General features: G+C 58.5%; 3 protein-coding genes across 12 annotated transcripts in view; 1 reads left to right on the top strand and 2 right to left on the bottom strand.

Annotated features, from left to right (window-relative positions):
* Positions 1-1165: 1165 nt before the first annotated feature.
* TWNK (twinkle mtDNA helicase) lies at positions 1166-6314 on the bottom strand. 2 transcript variants are annotated; one of them, XM_027672508.1, is made up of 5 exons: positions 4913-6314; positions 4157-4397; positions 3394-3501; positions 2898-3039; positions 1166-2269 (listed from the first exon to the last, which is right to left on the bottom strand). In XM_027672508.1, the coding sequence occupies exons 1-5, from the start codon at positions 6168-6170 to the stop codon at positions 2051-2053; spliced, it is 1968 nt and encodes a 655-aa protein (XP_027528309.1). In that variant the 5' UTR covers positions 6171-6314; the 3' UTR covers positions 1166-2050. The 2 variants fall into 2 exon arrangements, with proteins under 2 accessions (XP_027528309.1, XP_027528308.1); XM_027672507.1 differs by having other exon boundaries at positions 1166-2305; positions 4913-6311.
* A 22-nt stretch (positions 6315-6336) lies between these two features.
* MRPL43 (mitochondrial ribosomal protein L43) lies at positions 6337-7431 on the top strand. The gene is made up of 3 exons (XM_027672513.1): positions 6337-6527; positions 6911-7017; positions 7204-7431. Exons 1-3 carry the CDS (start codon positions 6397-6399, stop codon positions 7416-7418), a joined length of 453 nt encoding a protein of 150 aa, XP_027528314.1. The 5' UTR covers positions 6337-6396; the 3' UTR covers positions 7419-7431.
* Positions 7432-7491: 60 nt separating this feature from the next.
* SEMA4G (semaphorin 4G) overlaps positions 7492-25455 on the bottom strand; it is a 29640-nt gene continuing 11676 nt past the window's right edge. Inside the window, exons 1-17 of one of the 9 annotated variants that reach the window (XM_027672504.1) lie at positions 19077-19142; positions 16001-16235; positions 14682-14886; positions 14061-14123; positions 13885-13983; positions 12607-12700; positions 12259-12372; positions 11900-12066; positions 11580-11749; positions 11270-11414; positions 10970-11192; positions 10768-10883; positions 10307-10458; positions 10035-10096; positions 8678-9940; positions 8350-8468; positions 7492-8267 (exon numbers count right to left, since the gene is read on the bottom strand). In XM_027672504.1, coding sequence (XP_027528305.1) covers positions 9096-9940; positions 10035-10096; positions 10307-10458; positions 10768-10883; positions 10970-11192; positions 11270-11414; positions 11580-11749; positions 11900-12066; positions 12259-12372; positions 12607-12700; positions 13885-13983; positions 14061-14093 — 2220 coding nt within the window. In that variant the 5' untranslated portion in view covers positions 14094-14123; positions 14682-14886; positions 16001-16235; positions 19077-19142 and the 3' untranslated portion in view covers positions 7492-8267; positions 8350-8468; positions 8678-9095. Of the gene's footprint in view, positions 8268-8349; positions 8501-8677; positions 9941-10034; positions 10097-10306; positions 10459-10767; positions 10884-10969; positions 11193-11269; positions 11415-11579; positions 11750-11899; positions 12067-12258; positions 12373-12606; positions 12701-13884; positions 13984-14060; positions 14124-14681; positions 14887-16000; positions 16663-19076; positions 19143-25455 lie in introns of those variants that run through there. The other 8 variants (XM_027672501.1, XM_027672498.1, XM_027672502.1 and 5 more) reach the window with 8 other exon arrangements.

Here is a 25455-nt window from a genome sequence, read left to right as displayed (position 1 = left end):
GCCCTCGCGGGGGGTGCCCCACATACCCCACATACCCCACTGTCCCCCCGGCCCCGCCCCGCACAGGCCCCGCCCCGCCGCGGGCCCGCCCCTCGCCAGGCCCCGCCCCCCCGGCGAGGCCCCGCCCCCCGCGGGAAGGGGCCGAGGGGACAGTGGGGTATGTGGGGTATGTGGGGCACCCCCCGCGAGGGCCACCCTCCCCCGCGACATCCCCAGTCACGTCCGTTCCGGGGTATTCCCAGAGCTCATCTGCTCCTTTGCCCTAGCCAAGCCCCCCAAGTCGGGGCTCTTCACCTCCAAAGCACCCCCAGGCCTTTGGGGTGAAGGTCACCCTTGAGCTTATGCCCCTCTCACTCTTCCCCAATTATTCGGTGAGCTCAGCACTCTGCTAAGGGGGGTGGGGGGCTCTGCCCCACTTGACATCGCACCCCCTCTCTCCATGAGATGTTAAAGGTAATGCCACCCCCCAACCTTTCGGAGAGACCCAAACTGGGAGAAAAATGAGAATGAAATAAACCCTCACCAACTCACTCACCCCAGGGAGTCCTGGGTGCCCACCTGTCCTCTGGAGCCCAGAGTCATTCAGGGTCCCCCCACAGGCTCAGCTCCTCCATCCACTCCCAGCCCCAAGGAGGGATGGGTGGGAGATGGGGGTCCTGGGCTACCCCACTGCCTCACTTCCACTTCAGAGCCCCATGACATCTGACTTGAGTAAGACTGGAGAAAGGGGGCCAGTGAGCTGGAGGGGGCCCTTGGGTTGAGGAGGGACACCCACACACACCCCGCACTCCACACTGCCATGCAAATCCTGACCCAGCTCTGCTCTCCCGTCTTACCTCCACTTCCCCAGGACCATCCTCCACCATTGCCCCCAGCCTGCCCTGCAGGTGTTCACACCTGCACTGACAGCACCCAGGGGTGCTCTCTGGGAGAGCAGGTGCACCCCGGAAACCCGGGGCTGGGTGTGTACCGCCTGCCTGCTCCAGCCCCTCATTATGGCTCAGGTTAAAACTATGCCCAGCGTGGAGGCTGCTAATAACCTGTGTGCAAGAGCCGGGGCAGGATGCTGGGTGCAGCGGTGATGTCCTCGGGGGGGCATCCCCTGCCCAGGGTACCCCTCCCAGCCCCAGGGTCCTCCACTCACAGAGACAGAAAAGGCACTCACATTTATTCTTTAATAAAAATAGGAAGGGGAAAAAAAATTGAAGGGATTAGACCAAGATCCAGCTGTGGACTCATCCTACCAAGGCAAGGACTGGCCAGGTCACAGTATTTGCTGCCTGCGGCCCAGAGGGCAGGGGGGTGGCAGCTCCCCCAGTGCAGCAGAGCAAGGCAGGGCTGCTCCCTGCAAGGTTTTATTGCTGGTGATGCCCGGAGAATGGGGCTTGGGAGACCCTGAGCAAAGGGAGCCAGGTCAGGTGCCATCCGAGGGGGCAGAGCTGGAGAGCGCCACATCGCACCCACTCCCACCATGTCCCACCAAGAGCACACAATTCCAGGGCATGAGCCATCCACAATCTCCCACACTTCACCATCTTTCCCTCACTGACTCCATCCCAGCCAGGACTGAGCCCTCAGACCCCACTCATGATGGAGGTTTTTCCAGCACGTGTCCCTCTACAGTTGCCCCCCTCAGTCCCTCCCACTTAGCAACAACTCATGATTTCGGCTCCATTTTAGCCACAATGTAATGACTTTCACAAGTCCAGAGATACCCAAGTCCCTGGGCCACAGGTGATGTCCACCATCATCCAGCCTAGGCTGACTCCATTCCCACCATGCTCCCAGCACTTAGCACCAGTATGGAGCAGCCAGTGTTTGTCAAAGCACCTTCCCCAGGTCACTCTTTTCTAGGATTAGCCCACTCCTCCTCTCACAGTGGTACTCAGAGACACTGTGCTGGTGGCCAAGAGGTTGGTTCATGCAGGAAGAGGGGCCACAGTGGCACGTGGCTGCTGCTCCCAGGGAGAGGAGCTGGCATACTCCAGCCCTGTGCTGCCAGCACTAGTCCCCATCCCTCCAGACAAACAGAGGACGAGACCTGATGGGCTCATGGCTTCTTGGAGGCTCCTACGCCTCCCTCCAGAGCTTTCTTGGCTAAAAGCTCCTTCTCCTCCTTCACCTTCTTCAGCCTGGACTTGCTTTTGGAGGACGAGAAAGTGAGTGAGGCCTTGCTGAACTCCAGAGGGAAGATGCCCACATCCCCATCAAAGCGATTCTTGGACACCTGCAGGAAGCGCTTCCCTGGCCCTGACGTCAGCTTACGCTCCTGCAGGATGAGGACGTTGTCGGCCTCCTGGCTGGCCTGGGGAGAAAAAAACATCTCCAGGAGAGTGCCAGGGATACAGCCAGAATCACAGGGCTCAGAGTTGCTCACAGACAGCCTGCCCAGCTCCTTCAAGCCCTGTTATGGGGTACTCCAGGCCACAGCAACTCCAGCACTTCCCCAAAATCAACCCCTTGTGTTCCCCTGGGACATCCCAGTGACCCACAAGGCAGACAGGCTTGAGCTGAAGCCACAGGACATCTTGGGGAAATGGGAACACAGGAGGGCCATGCACAGACAGCACGTCCTGCCCACCACTGCAGGTTGTTCAGCATCACAGAAGAGACCAGAGTACTCAGAGAGCTCATCCCTGCACCCTCCCTGCCTCCTTTAATTATCTTCTAGTACATCCCACTCACAGTCAATGACTATTAATTAACTCCACCTAAAGCCCCAACAGAGCTTTAGCTGGCAATGGGTTTGCTCCCTGTCTGCATGAGGACTCCTGGGGACATCCCATCCCTTTCAGTTCTTTTCAAGTCCCCAGTGATGACTCAGGATGTTGACGGAAGCCGGGAACAACTGCCCAAAGTATCCCAGCCCCTCCTGGGAACACGCTGGCCCAGTTTACCTTGGCAGAGCCAAAGATGGAGGCTGTCTGCAGCTCCTTCTCGTCATCCTCCTTGCGGGGATGGATGACCAGGGTGATGTGGCAGTTGTTGTCCGTGGCAAACTTGCGGAAGGCACCAACAACGTAGTCCTGGGCAATGAGCCTGCCACAGCAGCAAGAACAGGGTTAGGGGCTGGCACTGCTTGGTGGCGGGGTGCAGCAAGGTCCTCATCCCCACAGCAGGAAGCACCCAGGAATGTGGGATCACTCTCTGTGAGACAGCCGAGCCCACATAGGCAAAGGGATGTGGCACAGCAGGGATGACTGGTAACCTGCTCATCCCTTCCCATCTCTTCCTCCCTAGGGCAGTGATCACCCTTTAAAGAAACAGAGTGGCCAGACAGTAGTAAAGGAAACACCCTGAGTGGGTCCCCAGCCCCTATCATGACACCTGACAGGGACAGCTCCAGCAGTGAGGGTGGCAGAGGAATGAGAGGTCAGACTGGAGAAGGGCTACCTGTCCACAGAGAGGTGGTCCTGTCCCATCATGAACTGGAGGTTGTCGATGATCACGTGGGTGATGTCGTACATGTAGACGGCATGCTGCATGGTGTCAATCACCGTCCTGGACAGGGGAGACCAGGATCAGCCCCAGGGATTAGCAGAGATGGGGATAGGGATGCTGAGCCAGGCACAAAGACACAGAGAAACAGAGCTGGGAGGTACCAGGCTGGGTCCTGATGAGCACTGAGCCCATCCCACCTCTGCATCTTCCCCATTGCAGGACAGGTACAGCTCCATCCACACAAGTAAAGGCAGTTGGGATCAGGAGGACCCAGCTGCTGCCCACACAGCCCCTGCCCACTGCCCTGCAATCCCCCCAGCCCACAGGGACCCTAAGAGCACATGGGGATGTGTGCAGGTGCCGCAGCACCTGATGAATAGAAGGAGCTGGAGGTGCCTGTCCTACCTCTTCAGCAAAGGACAGTGCTGCCAGGCGAGCAGGGTGTGGAGGGTCACGTCCTAGCACAGGGACACATCCCCTTCCTTCACCCCCACCCCAGAGGGAGGCTGTGACAGTCCCCACAAAAGGAGGAATGCAGCTGATTGAGCCATAAGGTCCCCACATGCCAACTCCAGGACTTGAACAGTCCCAACATGCCTCCTGCCAGCCCCAAATCTGTGACTCACTGAAGGGGGAAGAGCCCCAGTTCCCAAAGGCCCTGCAGCACATGCCGTGAGGGGTAAATGCCACTGGGGATGGAAGTGCAGGACCATACTTGATGTTCTGCTGGCCATGGAAGGTCATGAAGTAGAGCGGGAGGTCCTCAAAGCGATCGGCCCACTCATCATACAGCTCCAGCTGGTCCTCCAGGCGCCGACCCGCAAACTGCGTCAGCATGATCTTGGCTAGGCGGACGTTGTTGATCTCAAAGCTGCCCCACAGCGTGCACACTCCCTGCATGCACAGGTCCAGCGCGTACTCACTGATAAAGGTGGTCTTCCCACTGCCCGTTGGGCCTGGCGCAAGAACAGGAACAGGAGGAATTAGCTGGGGAGATGATCCTACCCATCCTGAATGTGCTGGCAGGCTGTTGAGAGGTGGAAGCACCAGAGTGGGATAAGAGACGCCCGTCCACAGTACTCACACCATAAATAAACAATGTCTTATGCCACACTGCATGCCTGGGTGCATGGGCATTGCCTCCCACAGCCTGTGGGTCCCTGGGAAGGGCTGGGCAGCCGGTGGGGTGGGCACAGGGAGGGCTCAGACAGGAGGTGGTAGGCGGGAGCAGGCGTAAGGGACAGTCCAGGACTTCCTATGCTGCCCCAGGCAGGGAGCCCATCACCACATTGGCATGCCCAGTCCCACCACACTGAGGAATGCACCCCAGCCTCTCACACTCCTGTGAGACAGGCTCAGCCAAACCCAAGAGCAGAGAGACTTGGAAGACGCATGAGGCTTCAACCCCAGAAGGGTGAAGCCACCAAAGAGCCTTCTGCTCCCCTTGTTCACCAGCCATTGTGCCCCCTACCTGTGAAGACGGTAAGCTCCCCTTTGCGGTGCCCTTTGAGGAGCTTGTTGAGCTCAGGGAAGCGCGCCCACTTGATGCCAGCCACCTGCTCGGTGTTGGCTAGCTCCCCAAACACTTCCTCACGCAGCTGCCGGAAGGAGATGATGGATTTGTGGCTGGCGGGCAGGGCAGCACGCAGGATCTTGGTGAAGTTCAGGCCCTGGTTCAGAGCCTCCAAGGGCCGGGGCTGCAGGTTCCCAGGGCGCACCAGGGAGCAGCGCTTGAGGCTCAGCTTGCGGGCAAAGAGCTTGGCAGCTTCCCAGGAGCGCAGGTCCTCACCGAGCCACAGGGTGATGCGCTTGAACTGCTCCAGGTAGGGGAGGAGGGTGGGAGGCAGGCAGGTGGTCCCCCGTGGCAGGGCCAGGCTGGCCACCCCTGCAGCTTGGTGCAGGGCCAGAGCATCCAGCTCCCACCCAGTTAAGACCAGCTCTGTGTCTCGGCAGCCGATCAGGGGCAGCCCAAAAAGATTGTGATAGGAATCGATGCGGGGTAAAGTCTCTTCCAGGTAAGATATTGTGTTCCCCTTTTTCTCCACCCTCACAAGCTTCAGGCCCTTCAGGGTTGCATTGCGGGGGCTGAACCAGGGGAAGACCAGGGACTTGGCAGTCCTCAGATAACGCACCCCGAAGCGTTTCAGGGTGGCATTTGACACCAGGGAGATACCAAACATGGCCTTGGTCTTGTTGGTCTCCTCCTCATCCAGCAGCTCCCAGAGCGGCAGAGCCCGGTCCCAGATGCAGCGGGCATCTTCGCTAGCCTGACGCATGTCCTCCTCCATCTCCTCCGAGCTGGCGGGGGGAATACCATGGTGCCGCAGCTCCACGTTGGCCTGGAAGTCCTGCCAGGTGCCCTCGGCCAGGGTGGCCGTGCACAGGAAGCTGCCCGTGGTCTTGTCAATGAAAAGCGTGTACGGGGCACTGCCGGCTGTCTGCGGCGGCTGATCCGCGTGGCCGGCGGTGAAGAGGCTGGGGGTGTGCAGGCAGCTGTACCCGTCGTGGAAAGGGATGTCGTGAGCCCGCAGGTACTGCCGGATCTCGGTGATGGAGACGGAGGGCGCAGGTCCCTCGGGGGAGGGCAGCACGTCCTTCTTGTAGCGCCGCTGGCCGAGGCGGCCCGGCACCCCAGGGCTCAGCGAGGCTCCCTTGCTCCTGGTCCCCCCGCAGAACACCGGCAGGAGGCGGCCGGCGGCTCTGCCGGGCCGCAGGGGCACCAGCGCCATCCTGACCGCCCCCGCACCCTCCCGCGCCGCTGCCGCTCCGCATGGGCGGCTACCCCGCGGCCCCCGGCCCCGCAGAGCCGCTCAGGCCGCCGCCCCCACGTGGGGCCACACGGACACCGCCATTCCTGATCCCGCTCCCCCAGCGTCACTTCCCGGCGGGGCGGGGGCGGCTGTTCCTGATCCCGCCCCTCCGGCGGTTCCGGCTCCGGGTGAGCGCGGAGCCATCATGACGGGCCGCGGGTCGCCCAGCCGGTTCCTCACCGCCGTCCTGCACAACGGCGTGGGTCGGTACGTGCGGCAGCTCCAGCGCCTGCAGTTCCTCTTCAGCCCCACCGCAGCCGACGCCCGCGGCGCCAGGTACCGCCGGAGGCGCCCATCCGCCTTCCCGGGTTGGGAGTGGGGAGCCGGGTAGCCCCTTAACTGAGGGAGGGGTGTCTTCCCCCTGCCCTGCCAGCGTGGGGAGGGCACGGGGCTGCAGCCCCATGACGACAGTGGAGCGGCGGAGTGGGACCCCGAACCTCCTGCGAGACGGGACTGGGACTGGAGCTGGAAGGCGGCACCGGTGACCCCTGAGCTCCGCCCTGGCACAGGGGGCATCACCCCAACTTCTGCACTGTGACCCCTCCCGTGGGCAGGGTATGGGGAGGGTGACCCCACCTGTGACCTTCGCCCTGGGGTGGGGGCTACAACCCTTCCCCATCTCTGGCCTGGCTGGGGCTCACGGTCCCCATGTTCCCCAGGCAATTCGTAGAGGAGGCGGCGCAGGACTTTGCTCGGCAGCACCCCGATGTTGTTCTCTACGTGAGCCCCCGCTCGGGCACGGCCCCGCTGGTGCGGGCTGAGTACTGTGAGTGCTGGGGGACACGGGGAGAGAATGGGGATGGGGCTGTCCCTGCCATGCCCTGGCTCTGCACAACCTCTGCCTGGCGCAGATGGTGCTGAGGCAGCTGCTGTGGGATGGGGGATCAGCAGCTGCCCCCCGGAGGCCTGTGGAGTGGGGGGATCCTGGCCTGACCCCCTTGCTCTGCTGCAGTGAATGGGACAGTCCGGGAGGAGCTCATCGCCAGCAAGACAAGTGAGGAGATCGTGCAGCTGGTCACCAAGCTGGCCAACCAGTCCGGCCTGGATATCATCCGCATCCGCAAGCCCTTCCACACCGACAATCCCAGTGTCCAGGGCCAGTGGCACCCCCTCACCAACAAACCCTCCATCCTCACTGTCCAGGGCCCACGCCTGCAGCCCCAATAAAGCCTCTTCCACCCACAACCCCATGCGTCTGCATCCATCTCTCTTGCCTGCAGAGAGACACCGCCACACCATGTCCAGACAGAGCCATGTTTATTGCCAAGGGGATGTGGAGCTGTGCACAAGGGGTGTCAGACACAGGGTGATACCCCTCCTTGGAGGGTGGGGGTGGTCCTTGGCGGTGGCTCATGTCCCCTTCTTGCAGCAAAAACGGTGGGGGCAGGATGGGAGAAGCCAGGTGTGCAACTCTTGCCTTTTCCATTAAGCATCGCTCTCCTGAAATAGGAGGCCTGGGCTGTAGCCCATGAGGGACCCCAGGGGCTGCCACTCCCTTCTTGTCTCCCCTGCAGGGCTGAGCTGGCAATGTCCTGATCATGGAGGTGCCAGCAAGGAACACATGGGAGGACACACACCCCAGCAAGTCTGTCCTTCCACAGCTTCTCCTGTGTCACCATATGAAATGTTTTTGTCACCAGTCTCTCAGGTTCCCCCAGGAGGTGGCAGGAGCAGAAATAGCTGGGGGAATTTAGGGACCTGGAGAGTGCCATGAAGAGGAGGATGCTCCAGAAGGAGGCAGACCAGCAGACCCTTGTCCAGGGCTCTTCTTCCTCACTGTATGAGGACATTTCCCCACCCATGGATTGTCTCACAGGTGACAGGGCTGTGCTCGAACCCCAGTTCTCCAACGGCACCACACAGGAGGGCAGAAACACTTGCTTAGGGCTACAGGGCCACTGCGGACATCAAGGGGATGTGAGTGCTGCGCTGGTCCCTTGTCATGCTGTAGGGCACTGTGGTGGCTGCCAGTCCTGCTGCTAGTGCATCTTGCTGCCTGCTGCTGCATCCAGCGCCCTGGGGAGAGGGGGCAGAGCCCTGTCAGGATCAGAGGGCCTGGGGATGCCACCTCCCCAGGGCATCCAGCCAGATATTTCACCTGTGGCCTCTTTGCAGGGGGCACACACCCCTTCACCAGCTGCTCCAATGCATTCGGGTAGTGAGCTCCTCGACATGTTTCTGTTCCTTGCCAAACCATCCTCTCCCAGAGAGGAAACCCTGGGGGGCAGACGTGGGAGAGAGGGCAGAGGCTGGCAGCCACCGAGGCCAGTCCCCACAATGTGAGATGTGTCCGCTGCCCCTCTCCTGCCTGAGAGCGGGCAGCAGGAGAAACCCACCAGCCCCATGCCGGGAAGGGGTCCTGCACCCTGCAAGAGGCACAGGCACAGTGCGTCAGCCCCCAGCTCCCCTCCCTGCTCCTCACCCACCTCTCAGCAGCTGTCCGGCTCCCATGTGCCGAGGGACACCCAGCAGGGCCAGCCGAGTCCACACGTCCATGACACTGTCTCTTTCATGCCTGGATGAAGAGACAGAAACTCGCCCTCCCCCCGGTGTCCATTTTCAGCCAGGTGCCAGCTCCTATCCCCAGCTTGTGGCCACCATCAGTGGGTTTTTATACATAAATAGAGCTTCTAAATTTAAATAGATGCTTATTTCTTTTTTTTTTTCTGTACAGCAAGTCTCAAAAGTGAGTAAAAGCCAAAGGAACGGCTGAGCCCGGGCTCGGCCCGGCTCTGCCATCCAGGAGGTAGTTTCGCCTGAGTCTTGTAACACTGCTGGCAAAGGGGTGGGAGAAGGGGCTGAAGGGGAGGAGGGTTCCGCTGGCAGAACCCCCCTCCCCAGCCCCTACACGGAGCTCTCGTCCAGCTTCTCCACCAGCTGCGTGTGTTTCCGCTTCTCCAGAATCTTGCTGAGCTCCTCAGTGAAGGATGCACTGTAGAGTGGGGAGACCAGAGGCTCCTCCTGCTGCTGTAGCAGCATGTAGCTGTTGCCGTTCATCTTGCGGAGGACGTTGGGCAGAGCCCCCATGCCGTTGGTGAGCTCAGCCGGCAGCGGGGGCGGCAGCGGGGGCACGGCAACCGGCAGCTCCTTGACTGGGGAAGTGGCAGCCGTGGGCGCCTCACCAGGGATGATCCGCAGGCAGCCATCAGGGTAGGTGAGCTCTTCCTCCTCCTCCTCCTCCCGGTGGCCCTTGCGCAGGCAGTTGGCTGAGACGGTCTGCAGCTCCACGCTGGATGGCCGTGGCTCCCCCAGCACGTACTTGCCCTTGCGCTTCTCCAGGCAGGACATGTAGAGGAGGACAGTGCTGAGCACGGCGCAGAGCACCACCAAGGTGACAATGGCAGAGATGTAAGCCACCTTCATGTCGTTGGCTGCCTGGCTGGCAGCGTGGGGTGGGGTGGCAGCCGTAGGGCTGCGGAGTATCTCGGGCAGCACAGTGAGGCTGTAGGCAGCCAGTAGTGTCTGGAGACCCCGCTCCTCCCCGTAGCAGCGGTACTCGCCACTGTGCTGGGGCAGCGTGTCTGTCACCAGCAGCCCATCCACCCCCACGCGCAGCCGGTCCTGCCCCATGCCCAGCACCTCACTGCCATTCAGCAGCCACACGGCTCGGGCCAGGTTGGAGCGCTGGTCGCAGGGTAGCAGCACATCGTCCCCCTGCAGCACTGTCCGGTTCCTCCATGGCAGGGAGCCTGTGGGGACACACACCACCTCACACCTGTCCTGGCCACCCTAAGGGACGCTGGACACCAGCATCCCCATGGTCCCAAGGGGTGGCAGACTCACCCCGCCCAGAGATGCTCCGGCATCCCTTGTTGCCACTCTGAATATCCTGCACCAGCCCTGTGCTGCAAGGCAGGGGGAGCTTCAGCCATACAGCCTTGGCTGAGCCCACCCTTTACGAGGTCATGGCCACCAGGAGACCTACCGCCAGACACTAGCCAGACCTTTGGGGGTGGCTCTGGGGCGACTGTGCCATGGGGTGATGCACAGTAGCATAGGATGGGGCAGGTGGAAGGCTTGTGGGGACCCAGCTGGGGACAGGCACCCATCCCTACCTGTCCGTGGTGGCGGTAGCACGGCAGGCCCTGCCATCCCAGGCACAGTAGGGGTCCCGGGCAAGGATGCAGTCGTAGCAGGAGGTGTACCTGGCACAGGTGGCCAGGGGCACCTGCACGATCCCGCTGGCTGCCCCCACATACAGGCTTCTCTGATGGGGAAAAGACTGGCTCAGCATTGATCTGGCATGATGCTGCTGGGCTATGGGGTGCCCCATGGTGCCCAGAGATCCCCCCAGCACAGCTCTCCCTTGATGGGGATGCACGAGAGGGCCCCCAGGTCACAGTCAGTGACGATGGGTGCAGCTGGCAAAGAGGCCAGGCTGCCCTGCTGCACTCCAGCACATATCCCAAGCTGGGCTGACCCAGGAGTCACATCCCCCCACCCCCCCAAAGAGCCCAATGGCAGCTTCACAGCACAAGCATGCCCCATGTGTGATGTCCCCCTACTTCTCCCTCACCTGGGCGTGAGAGATCACCAGGCTCTCCACGGGCTGCAGGTCCCTAAACACCTGCACCTCCTCCACGATGTGGATGCCAGAGCCCACCACCACAGCCTTGTGAATCCAGCCGTCTCCTGGAGAGCAGAGCAGGGGGTTCAGGAGGGAATGTGTGGTGTGCCCCCTGTCCAGCACAGACCTGGCAAACTTACCCCACACTCACCTGTCCCCATGAAGAGCACATCGTAGGAGCGGCCGTCCAGGGCCTGCACTCTGTCCACGGCCAGCCGGCTGTACGCCACGCTCTTCTTCACCAGGAGCGGCTCCCCGCCAGCCGGCTTCACCTCCTCAAACATGAGCGGGTGCAGCTTGACAAAGTCCAGGACGCTGTTGGGCAAGTCCTGCGAGGAGTTGTAGCCCTTCCTGCGGGAGTGGTCCGTGATGCACTGCTCAGGGGAGACAGGGGTCAGAGGGGAATGTGGCTGCCCCGTGCCTCCCCTGCTCTGCACCCCCAGGCACTCACAGAGCCCGGCCGGGGCTCGGGCACTGCACCATCGTAGCGGGCCCACTTGCGAGTCGAGTCCTGGTACTCCATGTAGGGGCCCTCAAAGGCACGCTGCACTGCTGAGATGCTGTAGCGGCACACAGCCGAGGCCTCCATGGTCCTCCTGAGGGGCAGAACCTCACTTGAGTCTGGAGAGACACATGGCTGCTCCCAACTAATGCACCCACAGGTGTGCAGCACATGCCTGTGTATGCCCTCAAGCATCTCTGGTTCCCCCCCCATGCTGTAGATTTGTAGCCCCAGTTGTTTTGGCTGCTGCTCCACTCACCACTGTGCTGAGAGTGTGAAGGCAGCATAGAAGACAGTGCTGGCCCAGCCACCTCCATCCAGGCTGCAGACGCTCCGCAGCACCTCGTAGTAGGGGATGTAGCAGACCAGGCGCGCTTTCATGAAGGATGTCCACTTGCGCTGAAGGATCTTCTTCCCCCCCACATCACTCTGGGAGGGTGCGGGGAGCATTTTTGCACAGGCTGGTGATGGGGGTGCATTCCCCTCTACCCATGCCTCAGTTTCCCCCCAGATGGAGGCATGCTGCCCCTGCACCAAGAGGAGTAGTGCTTGGCTCCCTGTGGCTGGGAACATGCCTACCTTGCAGACACGGGCAACCCGAGCCACTCGGGCCACATGACTCTTGTCAAAGAAGGATGTGGTCTCCTCTCCCGCCCTCTCCGTGAAGAAGTAGTAGATTTTGTCATCATCACCTACAGGGCTGTCCCTGCTCTCCCGGACCAGCACAGATGCCACGAACTCGGCATCTGGGGACACGGAACAAGAAGTGGAGATTGGGGACCAACCACAGGATGGGGAATCCCTCCCTGCCTCGATTTCCTCTCACTGCAAACCACACAGGACTCCAGGACCACTCCCCACCTCTGCTCCACGCGCTCCAAAGCATCCCACAGCCCATGATGCTGGTTACAGGACTGAGGGGGACATGGACATCTCACCATTTAGCCAGTGCAGTGGGGACTCCTCTGTCTTCAGCGGTCGCTGGTGCAGGTTCCTCCGAATGTCAGGGAGGCTCCGAAACTCGTAGCGCGTGGCCGTGTACAAACCGCCATCTGAGCAGGGCAGGTACCCATCAGCATGGCCCTGCACCCTGGGGACAGCCCCATAGGCCACCAGCATCCCCATGCCCCAGGCAGATGAGGCAGAGGAGGATCAAGTCCTGGCTTGGTAAGGCTGCTGCACGCAGGGCCTACCTGGCTGGCACCACCTGTAGGGGTGCTGGGGATGGGGCCAGGATTTGTTTGCATCCCACATGTCCCCTCCAGCCCTGGAAAGGTGCCACTTACCCACAATGAGGCCGGTGTAGCCACGGGCAGGGTCATATGGGCACTTCTCCTTGCCTTCCTCAAAGTGGGATGGCAGCATGAACCTGTTGGCATCCTTGGGGGGAAAGGGAACGTGGTTAAACAGGAGGGGACAGACCCACCTCACCTGCCAGCCTCATGCTCTTTGCAGAGGCTGCTAGCAGGGACAAAGCAATGCCCACAGTTGTGCCCTTGTCCAGGCAAGACAAACGCCCCCCGCCCCCTCCACCTGGTCAGAAACCACATGAACAGCCAGAGCCTCCAGCCAACAGCAGGGAGAGGGCTCTGCAGGGAAGGGGAGCCCCAGCATCCCACTTTGGCATCACGTGGGCACTGGGCATGAGCCAGTCAGCGCAGCCAATGTTCCCAGGCTATGCCTGGCTGGCAGACGTTGCTTAGACGGGCTGGGCTCCCCCAGGTGCTGTCCCTGTCATGGCAGGAGTTATTTTCTTTGGGGTTTGCAGTTCAAAGCATGTCAAATAATGATGGGGCCCTTCCAGCTTGGCAGCTCCTCCACCTGATTTCCAGTATGTGTGATGGCCAAACCGGACCAGCAGCACAGCCATGGGAACAAGCATGGCCTCTCCAGGGCTCCCTGAACACGCTGAGGACATGGCCCCAGGCCCCTTTCTCCCCCAGCTCAGGGAGGGAGGTGGACAAAGGGCAATTAAGTCTCCACTGACTCAAGGAGCTACTGAAAGGGGGTCAAGGTCCCACTGCCAGTGAACAAGGCCGCTCTTGGACACTCTGCCCTGAGTCACAGCCATGTGGGAATTCCCAGCCTGGCCCAGAAAATCCCTCGGGAGGGGCTTCTGAGTCAGCCCCACCACTGTCACCCTTCCTGGGCACACTTATGACTGGCTATCGGCCATTCTGCAGCCCCTGCTTTGAGGAGAGACCCCGCAATAGCAGGTGCTGGGGATCAGCCAGCTCCAGGGCTGGCACAGCCCATCCTGCTGAGCCCACGTGTGCCCTCCATGGCACCAATCCACCCCCAGCTCTCTCATTATGGGGTGAGAGTCCAACCTCAGTGCCAAGGTGGGGACTTTGGGCATCTGCATTGTGGTGGCCGGGTCCTCAAACCTACTCAGGCTAGCCTGGGGATCACTTGCCTCCCCCAGGAGCCAGGGAGGGGCTGGGACAGGGGCAGAAAGGGAGTGGGGCTGCGGAATGACATAGTAGGAAAGGACAGGGGCCTACACCTCTCCAGGGTGACATGGCAGGGGACAGGTGACAGCTGTGGGGCTGAGCAGTACTCACGATGGCAGCACAGAGCGGGTGGAAGGCGTAGGTCCCGCAGGCGTAGAGGTGGGTGCTGTTCAGACGCTGCAGAAACCGCACGTGGTTGAAGCACTCGGTCTGTGGAGGGGGAGCACAGGCATTACAAGCCAGGGAAAGCAACAGCAGCCCCCCCAGCACCCACCCACTGGCTCTACCTTGTTGTTTTTGCCCTTCTGCTGGCAGTCCATCTGCTTCTCTGGGGAGGCTTCCCAGTGGATCTACAAGGGGAAGAGAGTCTGCTATTGTGTGATCCCCATTGCTGTGTGGTGCCCTGTCTCTGCAGGCTCCAGCCTCTATCAGAGCCATCAGAAATGATAAAATCCTCTTTTATTTAGAGAGGGTACAGTTCCTCAGAGCACAAGATGACACTGCACACATCCAACCAGCCCAGGTTGAGAGTGGTCCCACCCCCCAGCCGGTGGGCAGACACCCCAGAGCACCTGTAGGAGCCTGGAGGATTTTGGGGTGTCCCTCCCTGGGGGAGCAAAGGGGTGTAGTTTTCCCCCTGCCCCTCGTTCTGCTGGGGTATCCCTGAAGCAGGCAGCTCTGCGCTTGGGGATGTCTCCCACCACTGTTCCCACACTGCCTGGCTGGGGAGAAGCACCAGGAGTCCACAGGAGATCTGGGGGCAGACCTGGAGACATCCCCTTCAGGCAAGACCTGAGATGGGGAGCGGGAGGATGAGCAGGGATAGAGTGGCCATGATTCAGACAGGGATCGGGCAGCGTGGGACAGGAGAGGACAACCAGCCAGCAGCAGGCAGAGGCCGGGCTCACCGTGCGGTGGGAGCCGTCGGCCACGTCACTGGAGTTGAGGGCGAAGATGGCTCCCCTGGCGCCCACGTAGAGGATGCCCCGGTCGTCCTCCAGCAGCAGGGTGCTGTAGTTGAGGGTGTGTGCGTTGAAGCGCCGGACACCCGACAGCTCTGCAAAGGGAACAGGGGTCTGAGGGGGGACCCCGGGGCAGGCACGGCGCAAGCCACTGGGAAAAGACAAGAGGACGGAGCTGGAAGTGGGCAGGAAGGCACCCGCTGAAGTTATCAGGTAGACAGTGCTCGGTGCCAGCAGTTACAGCAGGAGGGAAGGAAGAGAGGAGGCTTGGTAGGAGGCAGAAGGAACTAATTGGGCTCAAGCTTACTGCAGAAATTTCTCCCCACTAATTAAAGCACAGCTCAGGGGTGGGAGCTGCGATATCCATGCCCAGCATGAACCTGCCATGGTGTTCAGGGAATTGCTGAAGGAAGCAAAAACATCCCAGCAGCGACTCCAGCTCTGAACTGAGCCCAGCCAGCCCAAAGTTAAGGATAAAAAAACCTGAACCAAAACTGCCATGCAAGAGGAGGGCTTCTGCAGTGAGGCTGGGCACTCCTGCCAACCAAACCAGAGAAACCACCCAATTTGAGGTGCTGAGAATTGTGAGGTGGGACTCAGCCCTGGCCACGGGGACCCCAAACAAGACTTGGACCCTCCCACAGCAGGAAGAGAAAATCCCATGAGACTTGGGACCCTGGAGGCAGCTGCAAAGGTAATTCCTACCCCCCGCCAAAAAAGGAGGCATTGCCTGGAGAGAAAAGGGCACCTCAGCTGCTAATGAAACTCTCCCACCATTTATTGTTGAGTTGAGCTTCACTAACGAGGTCAATGAAGTTGTGTGGATGCCCAAGGGACAATGACACTTCTGAGCTCACTGACAACACAGAGGCTGGATGTCAAAAGCCCAATGGCAATTAGAGAAAATCAGGAAGAAAGCTCCAACTATTTGGGCCATAAGAGCCCAACCCAGGTGTGATGCCCAGCTCAGGACACCCTCCAAGGGCTGCTGGGAAGGGACAGGGGCTGGCCAAGGCTGGCTCCCTGCATGTCCTTGCCCCCCTCTGGCTTTTGGGGAAATGACTTGAGGCACCCCATGCCAGACAGCCATGTGGGCTCCGATTTCTGGAGCACAGGGGGTCAGAGGACCCCTTGCAGCCACCACTCCATGCTGAGCCCCCCACTCCAGCAGGGTGGCAAAGATTAGATGCAGTCATGGTGCACCAAGGCCAGTGCCAGCAAGATCCCAAACCTCACTGCTGCCACCAGGACTCACATCCCCTTACCATCAAAGGTGACTGTTGTCCTGGGAGTGGCATCCAGGTCAGTGGCAGACCGCCGTGATGGGTATCCCATCGCTGCCACCACTGCCATGATGAGAGTCGTCATGACGTGTGCTGTATCTCCATTCATCTTCCTGCTCTTGTGGCAAGGGCAGCTGCCCCAGCCACTGCCAGCAGGTTGGCACAGCTGATCCTCGGGACAGGCTCTCCAGCTCCCTGGGCTGGCCACCAAACCCTCCTGAAACACAGAACACCAAGTCAGACACTCTTGCTGTCCCAGCACCTCACAAGTAAGCTGGCTTGAGAAGCAGCCAGCTGCACAGACGCGTGGATGCTTGACCAGGCACGGCCTCATACCAGGGACAGCTTCAGGGAAAAACAAACCCTCATTAGCCAAAGGGGAAACAAAGGCATGGCACAAGACGTGGAGCCTGCAGCCAGCACAGGCCATGGAAGGGAGTTGGAGTGGAGGGACCCCCTGCAGCATCCCCCTGAGGATGACCTCCCTCCCCTCTGTCACAGTGGGGGCAGTCGCTTACTGACTGCTTGGGTCAGCTGCTCAGAGACTCATTTTTCTCCAGATCTCCTCCAGGCTACTCCCTCCTTTGCTCCCAAACTTCTGCTCTTACAGCTCCCCCTGACAGAAGGATATGCTTTGGCACATCCCACATTGCATTTCACACCCAAACAGCAGGCACGTTTGCCCTCCAAAAGCAAAGAATGGGGCTCAGGGCCGAGCCTGTCTGTGGGTCATTGGTACACTTGGGTACTTCAAGTCCTGCTCCCCAGAGTGGCTGCAGCAGGATGGGCAGCAGTAGGGGTCCTGGGAAGCCCAAGGTCTCCTTTCCTTCCCAAAAGCCCAGCTGGCCATCTCCTGCCATGCAAGATACTTGTCCCCAGTTTTGCCCCTCCTGAAATGAGACTCCCGAGGACAGAGGCATGGGGAAGGACGCTTCAGGCATGCAGAGACGCAAGGTGAAGAAAAACCCATACAGGAACTATTTGGCATCTCCATCAAGTCTTTTCAAGCGGAAACAGTTTTTCCCCCCAGTGTTTTTCAATGAGATTTCAGTTTCTCTTTCATCCCAAGCTCAGCATCTACTTTGGCTCTCACTTTCATGCATTTTTGATTCTTCACAAATAAGCCCCCACCTCTCCCAGCTGCACTGAGCAAAGCCACCAGTTCATCTTGCAGGCATTAAAAGACAACTGTGTATCTCTGAGACAGAGAGCTCCTCAGAAGCAACAAGCACCTCTATGTTTGCTTAGAGCTTATAAATATATATATATATATATATATATATAAAAACCAAATACCTGGCCCTGTAGAGAAGCTGCTCAAACATGCTCAGTGCAGACGATTTCCCTGAAGCAAATACTTTGCTGTGTCTCGGGTAAAGGGGAGGTAAAACTAATGTGAAACCAAAGTGAGAAGAGCTTTGGGGCCAAAAAGGAGAAGCGAAGGGCTGCATGTGGGTTCAGTCATAGTTCTGCAGCTTGCATCAAAGTGGGTTCAGACCCAGACCTCACACCTGCACTGGCCACTGCTCCAGAGCACTTCAGGAATGGGGCAGACGGGAAATGTGTCCCCCTGCTCCCTGTTACCTCGCTGCCCCCCCAGGAACCAGACAAGCACAGAGTGCCCAAAGAGCACCCCACCCTGGGTGCAGGCAGGGTGCTGCCTGTGGGACTGAGCTCCATGGAGAGCAGATCCCAGAGCACCCTCCCTCTAAGTAACTCCTGTTTCTGGGACAAGCCCTGTCCAGACCAAGGGTCTGCCCATGAACAATGGGCCTGGCAGGACAATGCAAGGCAGGTGAGTGCAGATGGAGGTCAACGAGAAAGCAATTGCTTTGGTGATATCATGTCTAGCATGAGCCAAACCCACCAGGCTTTGTGGGCAAAACAAGCGGTGGGGTCACACCTGAAGCACCAAAGCCACTGGCCAGCCCTACGCTGACACCTCTCCATTCCACCAGTGGGAGCAGGGCCACTCTGGCAGCTGCAGGGACCCTTCCTCAGGACTCCACACAGGGACAGGAGCCTGGAATTACGCATAAGCCACAAGAGCTGCTGGACCTGGGATGGGAAGGTAGAGGGGAGTATGAAACTTTTTATGACAAGGCAAACAATGATCTCTAATAAACAAGTAACAACCCTACATGCTGCCAGGCGTCCTCACCCTATCTGCCCTGGACAAACAAGCCCTGAACTTTGCCTGCTGCTTGGCTCCTGACGCAGTGGGGATTGGAGCTGGGAGCAGGGCTGGGCAGAGAGGCAGGGATGGTGCTTATCGCAGGGCAAGCACTGTGCTGCGAGCCAGCCCCGGCTAACATTTAACCATTGAGAGCACCGAGCCAGCACAGGGGGAGGAAAACAAAAATAGTAAATTAAGCTGGGGGGCTGTGCAGGATTCCTAGCCAGGCAGGGGGCAGCAGCCTCCCATGCTGCCAGGGCTGGACTCCTCTGCTTTTTCAGAGAAGCAGCTACACCCATTTCCAAAGACTCCTTTGCCCGAGATCAGATGTAACTTTGTCCTAAAGAACATTTAATCAGTTACGTTGTAAGAGCCAGTTAATATTTTACTCAAAGGGAAGGGCTGTTCCAAGCTTCCCTATTTTTTTTATTTTCAAGTTTTCATTTTTCATACCTAGGGTGGGGGAGAAAGAGCAAGAAGGAACTGAAACCATCTTTGGCTCCCCTCAGGTCATCACCCCGGGCTGCACCCACACCAAACACCCCCAAACCCATCATTTCCCTCTTGTCAGGATGCAAGTTCTAAGCTCAGGGTGAAGCCAAGGGCCCAGGCAGGAAGCAAAGGAGGTCTTGGTCCATGGGACACACTGCTGGGGCTGGGGGCAGCTGAGTTGCTCAAGTACAGCACTTCAATGGGAAATCAAGAAAAGCTGGAAATGGAAAAGCCACAGAGTTTTTTTCTAGTGGAGAGAAACAAAAAGCGGAGAGGGAGAGGCTGAAAAGCAGCAGCAGCTCAAACGAAACCAGGGGTTTCAGAGAAAAACTGCCCAGAAAAGCCCAGCCCACCCCCAGCCGTGAGCTCCCAAGCCCCTTGGCACCTCACCTACTTCCCAGAACAGCGGGGGTCGACATAGGACCTGAAATCCGACCTCAGCTCTCACCAGCCTGGAACCAGCCACTCTAATCGCAGCGTGTAACATCCATGGAGGCAAAAGCTCACCCTCCTACCGCTGGCTATCGGTACTTCTACAGGATTCAGCAGCTCCCAGCATGGAGCCAGACCCAGGCACCATCTCTCAGCAATGAGGTGGGTTTGCTGGTCCCTTGGGAACACCAGGAAAGCAGCGGGGTGGCGGAGGCGTGCCGGCGTGGGTGAGCGCGCAGGGGAGCGAGCGAGCCCCGGTCAGGTCTGACTGGGTTTACTGGGTCACGACGGAAGCTGTGTGAGCATGACTGTGCCGGCATCAGCCTCCCACCGGCAGCCAGCCGGCACAGCACACCCAAACGGGCTGGCCCAGCCGGCACCTCCTTAAAAACCCCATGACCAGTGTCTCCGGAGGAGTAAAAAGCTTTTGATGAGTGAATTTCACCTGGATTTGACCAAAGAAACTGGCCAAAGAAACCAGCCAAAGCTGCCACACGCCTCGACAGCAACTGCACCAGGAGCTTCTGCAGCACATGGTGGCCCCTTCCCACTGCCCCGTGGCCCCCAAAGTCAAAAGGCAGCAAAATCTAGGAGCAAAAGCAGTCTGCAAGCTGCAGTGCAGGGAAGCTGCACTGTCTGTGGGGCTGGCAAACGTGGAGAAACCTCAGACGGGGTCTTATGGACCCCCATGGCTGTTTCCTTGGCAAAACAGCTAAAAATTATGCCAGCTTTTTAATTTCAAAGGAACTCAGGAGAAAGAGTGGAAATGCTGGGTGGGAGCAGCACCTCTCTGGTTTACCCTCAGCACCCATTCCGGATGGCAGGACAGAGATTTGCAGAGTGAGATCAGAGTCTTTCCCATCCCACCACTCCCTAAACAGCTTGTGGTTGCTCCACAAAGATCTAGTAAAGCCCAAGTAAGCTCCCAGAATGGCTGCTGAACATTTCTCCCCTCTCATGGGCTGCTCCCCTTAGCATCACAGACTACTACAAGCAAGCACTGCTGGCTTCCCAGTGGGAGCCAGACATTTCCAGTAGGTCTCCTACAGGTTATGGGGTTGCAAAGCGGCCTTAACAAAACACCCATCAGGGACTGCAGCAGAAGATACCATTTACACTTGGCTTTTTCATGGCAGCCCAGCCCAGTCACTCCAAGCCCCGTGTAGCTGACTCAGCTTTACTCACTGGGGCCAACCATGGCACGTGCCCCCGCAGCCCCCTCAGCTCCCCCACCACTCACTCCCCCTGCCACATTCCCACTGGCCCTGCACTGTTTTACCTCCCCCCGGGGACCTGCACAAATTGCCCTCAGGTTCAGCCAAAACAGCCCAACTCATTCCGGGTGCGGGTGGGGGGAAAGGCACCAGCCCCAGGAGATGAGATGGGGAGAGCTCCCAGGCGTGGGAACAGACATTAAGTTATGGGAAAGGAGCCATCCAGTGATGGAAGACAAGCCTGGCACCGGCCTGGCTGCAAGCGCAATGCGTTTTGGGCCCCTCTTTCCCGGAGGCGGCAGACCTTGGGTGGGAAATCCTGCGAGATGCGGGAAGAGGAGACGGGATGGAGGTTGCCAGGCAACTTTAATTCAGCCCTTGACGAACTTCCAGCACTTTGCTTCTGCTGCAGAGCCCAACCAGCAAATGATAAAATATCAGATCCACCTCGAGCCAGTGGTGTCCATCTGTCCATCCATCTATTCAAGGCGCTTGCTCATGGCCTCATGCCTGGGTTGCCCTGCAAGGACATTGGTCCCCCCGGCAGCATTCCCGAAGCCTGAGATGAGCCACTGTTCCCGGCACAGATTTGCAGGGGCAGGATTTGACCCGTGGGACTGGACTGGCGCTGCTGCACAGATATTTCTCAACCAGCCAGGATTTTTGTCAACAACAGCGAGAAAAAAATGTGAACTTGCTGAAAACCCTCCAGGAAGAGGGGATCCATGCTGGGTTGGGGAGGGAAGGAGAACAGTGACCTCCTGGGAGCCCCTCGCTGGGTTTATTTTAGTTGCTTTCTTTAAACAAAACCATGCTTGACCCTGAGGTGCTTCAGCAGACACACAGTAGAGCTTCCGCTATTTAGGAAGCATATATATCTCTCCTTTACCCAAATTTGGGATTTAGGCACAGAGGAGGGGAAGAAGAGCTGCAACATCGGCTCTTCTCACGGAGCATCCTGCCGTGCTCCCTGCGCAAAGCCCCCACACACAGCACAGCCATCATGGAGCCAGGGAGGCGGGTGGCGCACTCCAGGCCATGGGAACGGGCTCCGAATTTCCACAGCATAGCCCCCATCTGCCATCAGCAGAGTCCAGCACATCTGGCAGAGGAGAGCACCCAGCTCTGATCCCAGACGTCACTGCAGGGAGGACACACATGAAGGAGAAAAGTGATGGATGGGAGAGTGAGCAGGGACAGTTTAAGGGGCACCAGTGCCTATGGGAGCCAGACATCTAAACAACCCTGAAAAGACAAACTGATCCCTCTGCAATAAAACCAACAACAGCCCAATTTTCGACAAATTCACCCTCATGGCCCCTAGCAACACATCCCCCTGCAGCATTCCTCTGGGGAATGCTGCCCACCCAATGAGGCACAGGGACCAGTGATTGTGTCTCCCCTGCATGGCTGCAGGGATCAGGGTGTGTTAGCTTCTCTCAGGCTCCCTGTTTTCACTAATCTCACAAGAACTTGTTCCTCTCCTCCATCAGGTCAAGTCTGATGTGGAGCAGGAGGTTCAAAGAGGCTGCCAGGCAGCAACGGAGCTCACAGCCAAGTCCCCATGACAGTTCTCCAGCCATTCCCATCCAAACCCATCCCAAAAAATCCAACTGAGAAAATAAAGAAAGCTGCTCTGGCCTGTGCCATGGGCAGGCATCACCTGCCTAAAGCCGTCCCTGCCAGGCACGGGGATGGCTCCACTTCAGCTGCTCCTGACATGCCACAAGCAGACGGCAAGAGCACAGTGCCCAGGATGGCAGAACAGAGCACTCCTCCACTGCCCACCCTAATGGAAAACCCACCAACACCAGCTGTTAGTTGAAACAGTCCTTTGACCAGCTCCAGAACCCTTGCTCAGAGCTGGCCTGGGAGGGAAGGGCAGGAGAGGAGGCTGAAGGCCACACCCTTGCAGCTCAGCGGTGGGACCAAGAGCACCACAGCCAGATTAGATGCAGAACCCCCGGACAGAGCAGCAAATCTCCCCTCACCCAAGCAATTCCCCACATGCTGGAGGCCATTTGGTTCTTGCAAGACAGCAATGAGGACACAGTCCCCATGGCTTTTCCCTCCTTTAAAGCCCATATTACCCCTGTGGAAACCCCACAGCAGAGCCCTGGGGTGACCCTGCAGCGCAGGAGCACCTGAGAGCCCAGCAGGGAGTTGTGCAGGAAACGGGAAGTGCAACCAGATCCTGCCGAGACTCAGTAGCCTGGCTCTGACTTCATCCACCACCAGCACACCTCCACACCAGGCAATGGGGGAGGCAGAATGTAACTATCAAGCCCCGGTATGTGGGGTGCACATCCCCGGGGGTCCCACCTACTCCACTGTGAGAAAGAGGCAGGCTCAATGCTAACAACATCACCCCAAACCCCAACATCTTCTATCCTTTCCTGGCTGATTTGCAGCATGACCACTTGCCAGCAGCCTGGACGGACAGACAGCCCTCCACATCACAGCAAATTCTCCCAGCGAGGGGGCGTCTGCATCCAAGTAGCTCAGTGCTGTATGCAATCTGCAATTCAGCCTTCAAAGGCTTTGTGGCTGAAGCACATTGTCTCCTCGGCAGAAGCAGCAAAATAATTGTAGAATTAAATTCCCAGGAACAATTAGAAAGAAAATGAGAGAAAAATCCCAACCTTAACTGTAAAAGGACAACTCAAAGCCAGCAGATTTCAGGGCTTTTTGAGGCATCTGAATCCATCTGCTCGTCCCTATGGCTGCACTGTGTTTCATTTCACTGGGCTCATACAATGCAAGACACGGAATTAACTCGGGTGTTTGTTTAGAGCCGGTTTGTCTTCCAGTTTTTTTTCCAAAGCCAGGTTTGAGTTTCAAAGACGTTTCTTGGCAATGCCTGGGGTTCCCACCGCTGGCGTGGTGCGGGGCTTTCCCAAGGGGAAACAGAGGCTCAGAAATCACACACAGCCTAGGTTCCCCTTGGAAGCGGGGGCAAGAGGTGGAGCACAACCCAGCTTGTCTGGCGTGAAAGTGGGGCTTTCTGCTGCAAGTCTGTCCCTCTGCCTTTTATTTATTCCGAAGATAAACTGTTTTCTTTTCCAACATCCAGCAAAACCAGACGATGGGAGCAGTTTTAGGGCTTCCAGCTTCATCAACCTCTTCTTGTTTCTTTCACTTTTCCTCCAACAAAGCTTCCATATGGGGTCAAACCCAATTTTGATATTCAACTTTGCGTTCAAAACTGCACAGCACAAAGCAGTAGTATCTGCCCTTTCCCACAGTCGTTTGCATACCACCAGCTTTGCTGCCCCAAAACCAGATCCCCACATTATTTACATGGGCTGGGCTTTGCAACAGGCAAACAAGAGCCTTCCATCAGGTAACGGAGGAGGGATTGAACCTTGAGGGAGCTTTTAAGCAACAAGAAAAGCAGAACCCAGAGCACACCCTGAATCGACAAGCTGCATCTCGGCCCCCGCACCAGTCAGTAACATGGTACCTGAAATCCTCATCCTCCTTCATCTCCAAACAGCAGAGCTCGGGCCCTGGGAAGAAGGAGGGGTGGATTTGGTGATGACCTTGTTATTGCAAAGCCCTCATGCTTGTAAATCACCAGGAGCTGGTGGCACAGCCAGGCGGGGAGGGATGACGGCAGCAGCATTTCCTCCTGAAGCACCAGCCCGGCAGGGAGCTCTCACCTTTGAACAGGAACAGGCGCCGCACCACTGCCGGGGGGGGGGGGGGGGGGGAGGGGGGGGGGGAAGGGGCTTTCGCAGCAGGGATACATAAAAAGCTCTGAGGGCATCATCCCCACCCCTCCAAGAGGCACCAGGTCCCCCGGGACAGGCTCCCCCCGCCACAAAACCGCCCATCACATGAGCCGCTTCCCAACAGGTCTCGTCAAGATGCCAAGCAGAGCTGGCGGGCAAGCACAGGGAGGGAAATTCCCCACACGCGGCCAGGCGAGGCTGGCACCACGTCTCCACTGCACCCACTGCTGCACTCCTGCACAAGTTGCCGGAGGAGCCCCCCTCGCCAGCCCTGCTGAGCACACCTGGATGCTTTTTCCCGGCGCATGACTTGCCAGATTTGCTGAATAAACCTCCCAGCTCCGGCAAACCCTCTGCATTCCTGGTGGGTAAAGTGGTGAAAGGTTCAAACGGATGTTGGAAAAGGCGGGGGGGGGAGAACAAAACTACAACACAAAGCCTCATCTAGAGGAACTGAAAGGGTGTTGGGGTTTGGGGTTTTTTGTTCCCCTCGGGTTGCAACACAAAAACAAAGTCGTGATAGGGATCTTTCCTGCTGGGGGCAGCTCCCTGCCCCTCATGCCTCTGGGCAGAGCAAGCCTGGCCAAACCGAGATAAAGGAGAGACCTGTCCTGCGGGGCAGCATCCCCGCAGCTGTGAGGGTCATCCTGCCCAGGTTTGGGGCTCAGGTGGGGGGGGGGGCAGCCTGTGCCCGCTGCAGGGGAGGCAAAGCAGCCGGAGCCCACAGTGGCAGGACAACTAGCACCAAAAACACCGCTGTTGTTATTAATAATTTCCCTGCATCTGAGCAAATCTGCACTCCTCATCCATTTTGGGAAGCGTCTTTGGAGACCGTTTTTCTTGGCACCTGAAGAGCCTTATCACGGTTCCCCCTCCCACTTCATGCTCTCAGTTTTAAAGGCCAGGGGCAAGTCACTGGCCCACGTGGGTACGGATGGAAAGGGAAACAAGAGCCCCAAATCCCAGAGCTGCCTGGCTGCTCAGCAGGTACCTTCTACCCTCAGACTGGCACAGAGATGCAGCTCAACCCCAATGCAGAGAAGCCCCCAGCATAAGCTGGTCTGCTTCACCCAGGGGCATCTGCAGCCCCCACAGCAGTGCAACCCAAGGAGATGAATCCCAAAGAGTCAAGGCATAGACAAGCCACATTGTATGATCACCCCGATTCCCAAAAGGAAGCAGAGGGGGACAGGGATTGCACTGTACCGGTTTTGTATCTTGTCCCAGCCATCTGAAACACCAGCTGCCCCCAGGTAACACTCAGCCTCCCCAGCAGTCCCCTTCCCTGCAGACCCATGAGATCCCCCTAGCTGGCTGGGGAAGGGAAGGGCTGTATCCAGCCCTCTCCTCCTGGAGCTGGTGCCCCGATGCAATTCCCATCATCGTGTT

Source organism: Neopelma chrysocephalum, unplaced genomic scaffold (genome assembly GCF_003984885.1).
Source record: "Neopelma chrysocephalum unplaced genomic scaffold, ASM398488v2 Primary Assembly neopelma1_97390, whole genome shotgun sequence".
In the NCBI taxonomy this organism is placed as follows: domain Eukaryota; kingdom Metazoa; phylum Chordata; class Aves; order Passeriformes; family Pipridae; genus Neopelma; species Neopelma chrysocephalum.
This window is presented reverse-complemented; position numbering and strand designations above follow the sequence as displayed.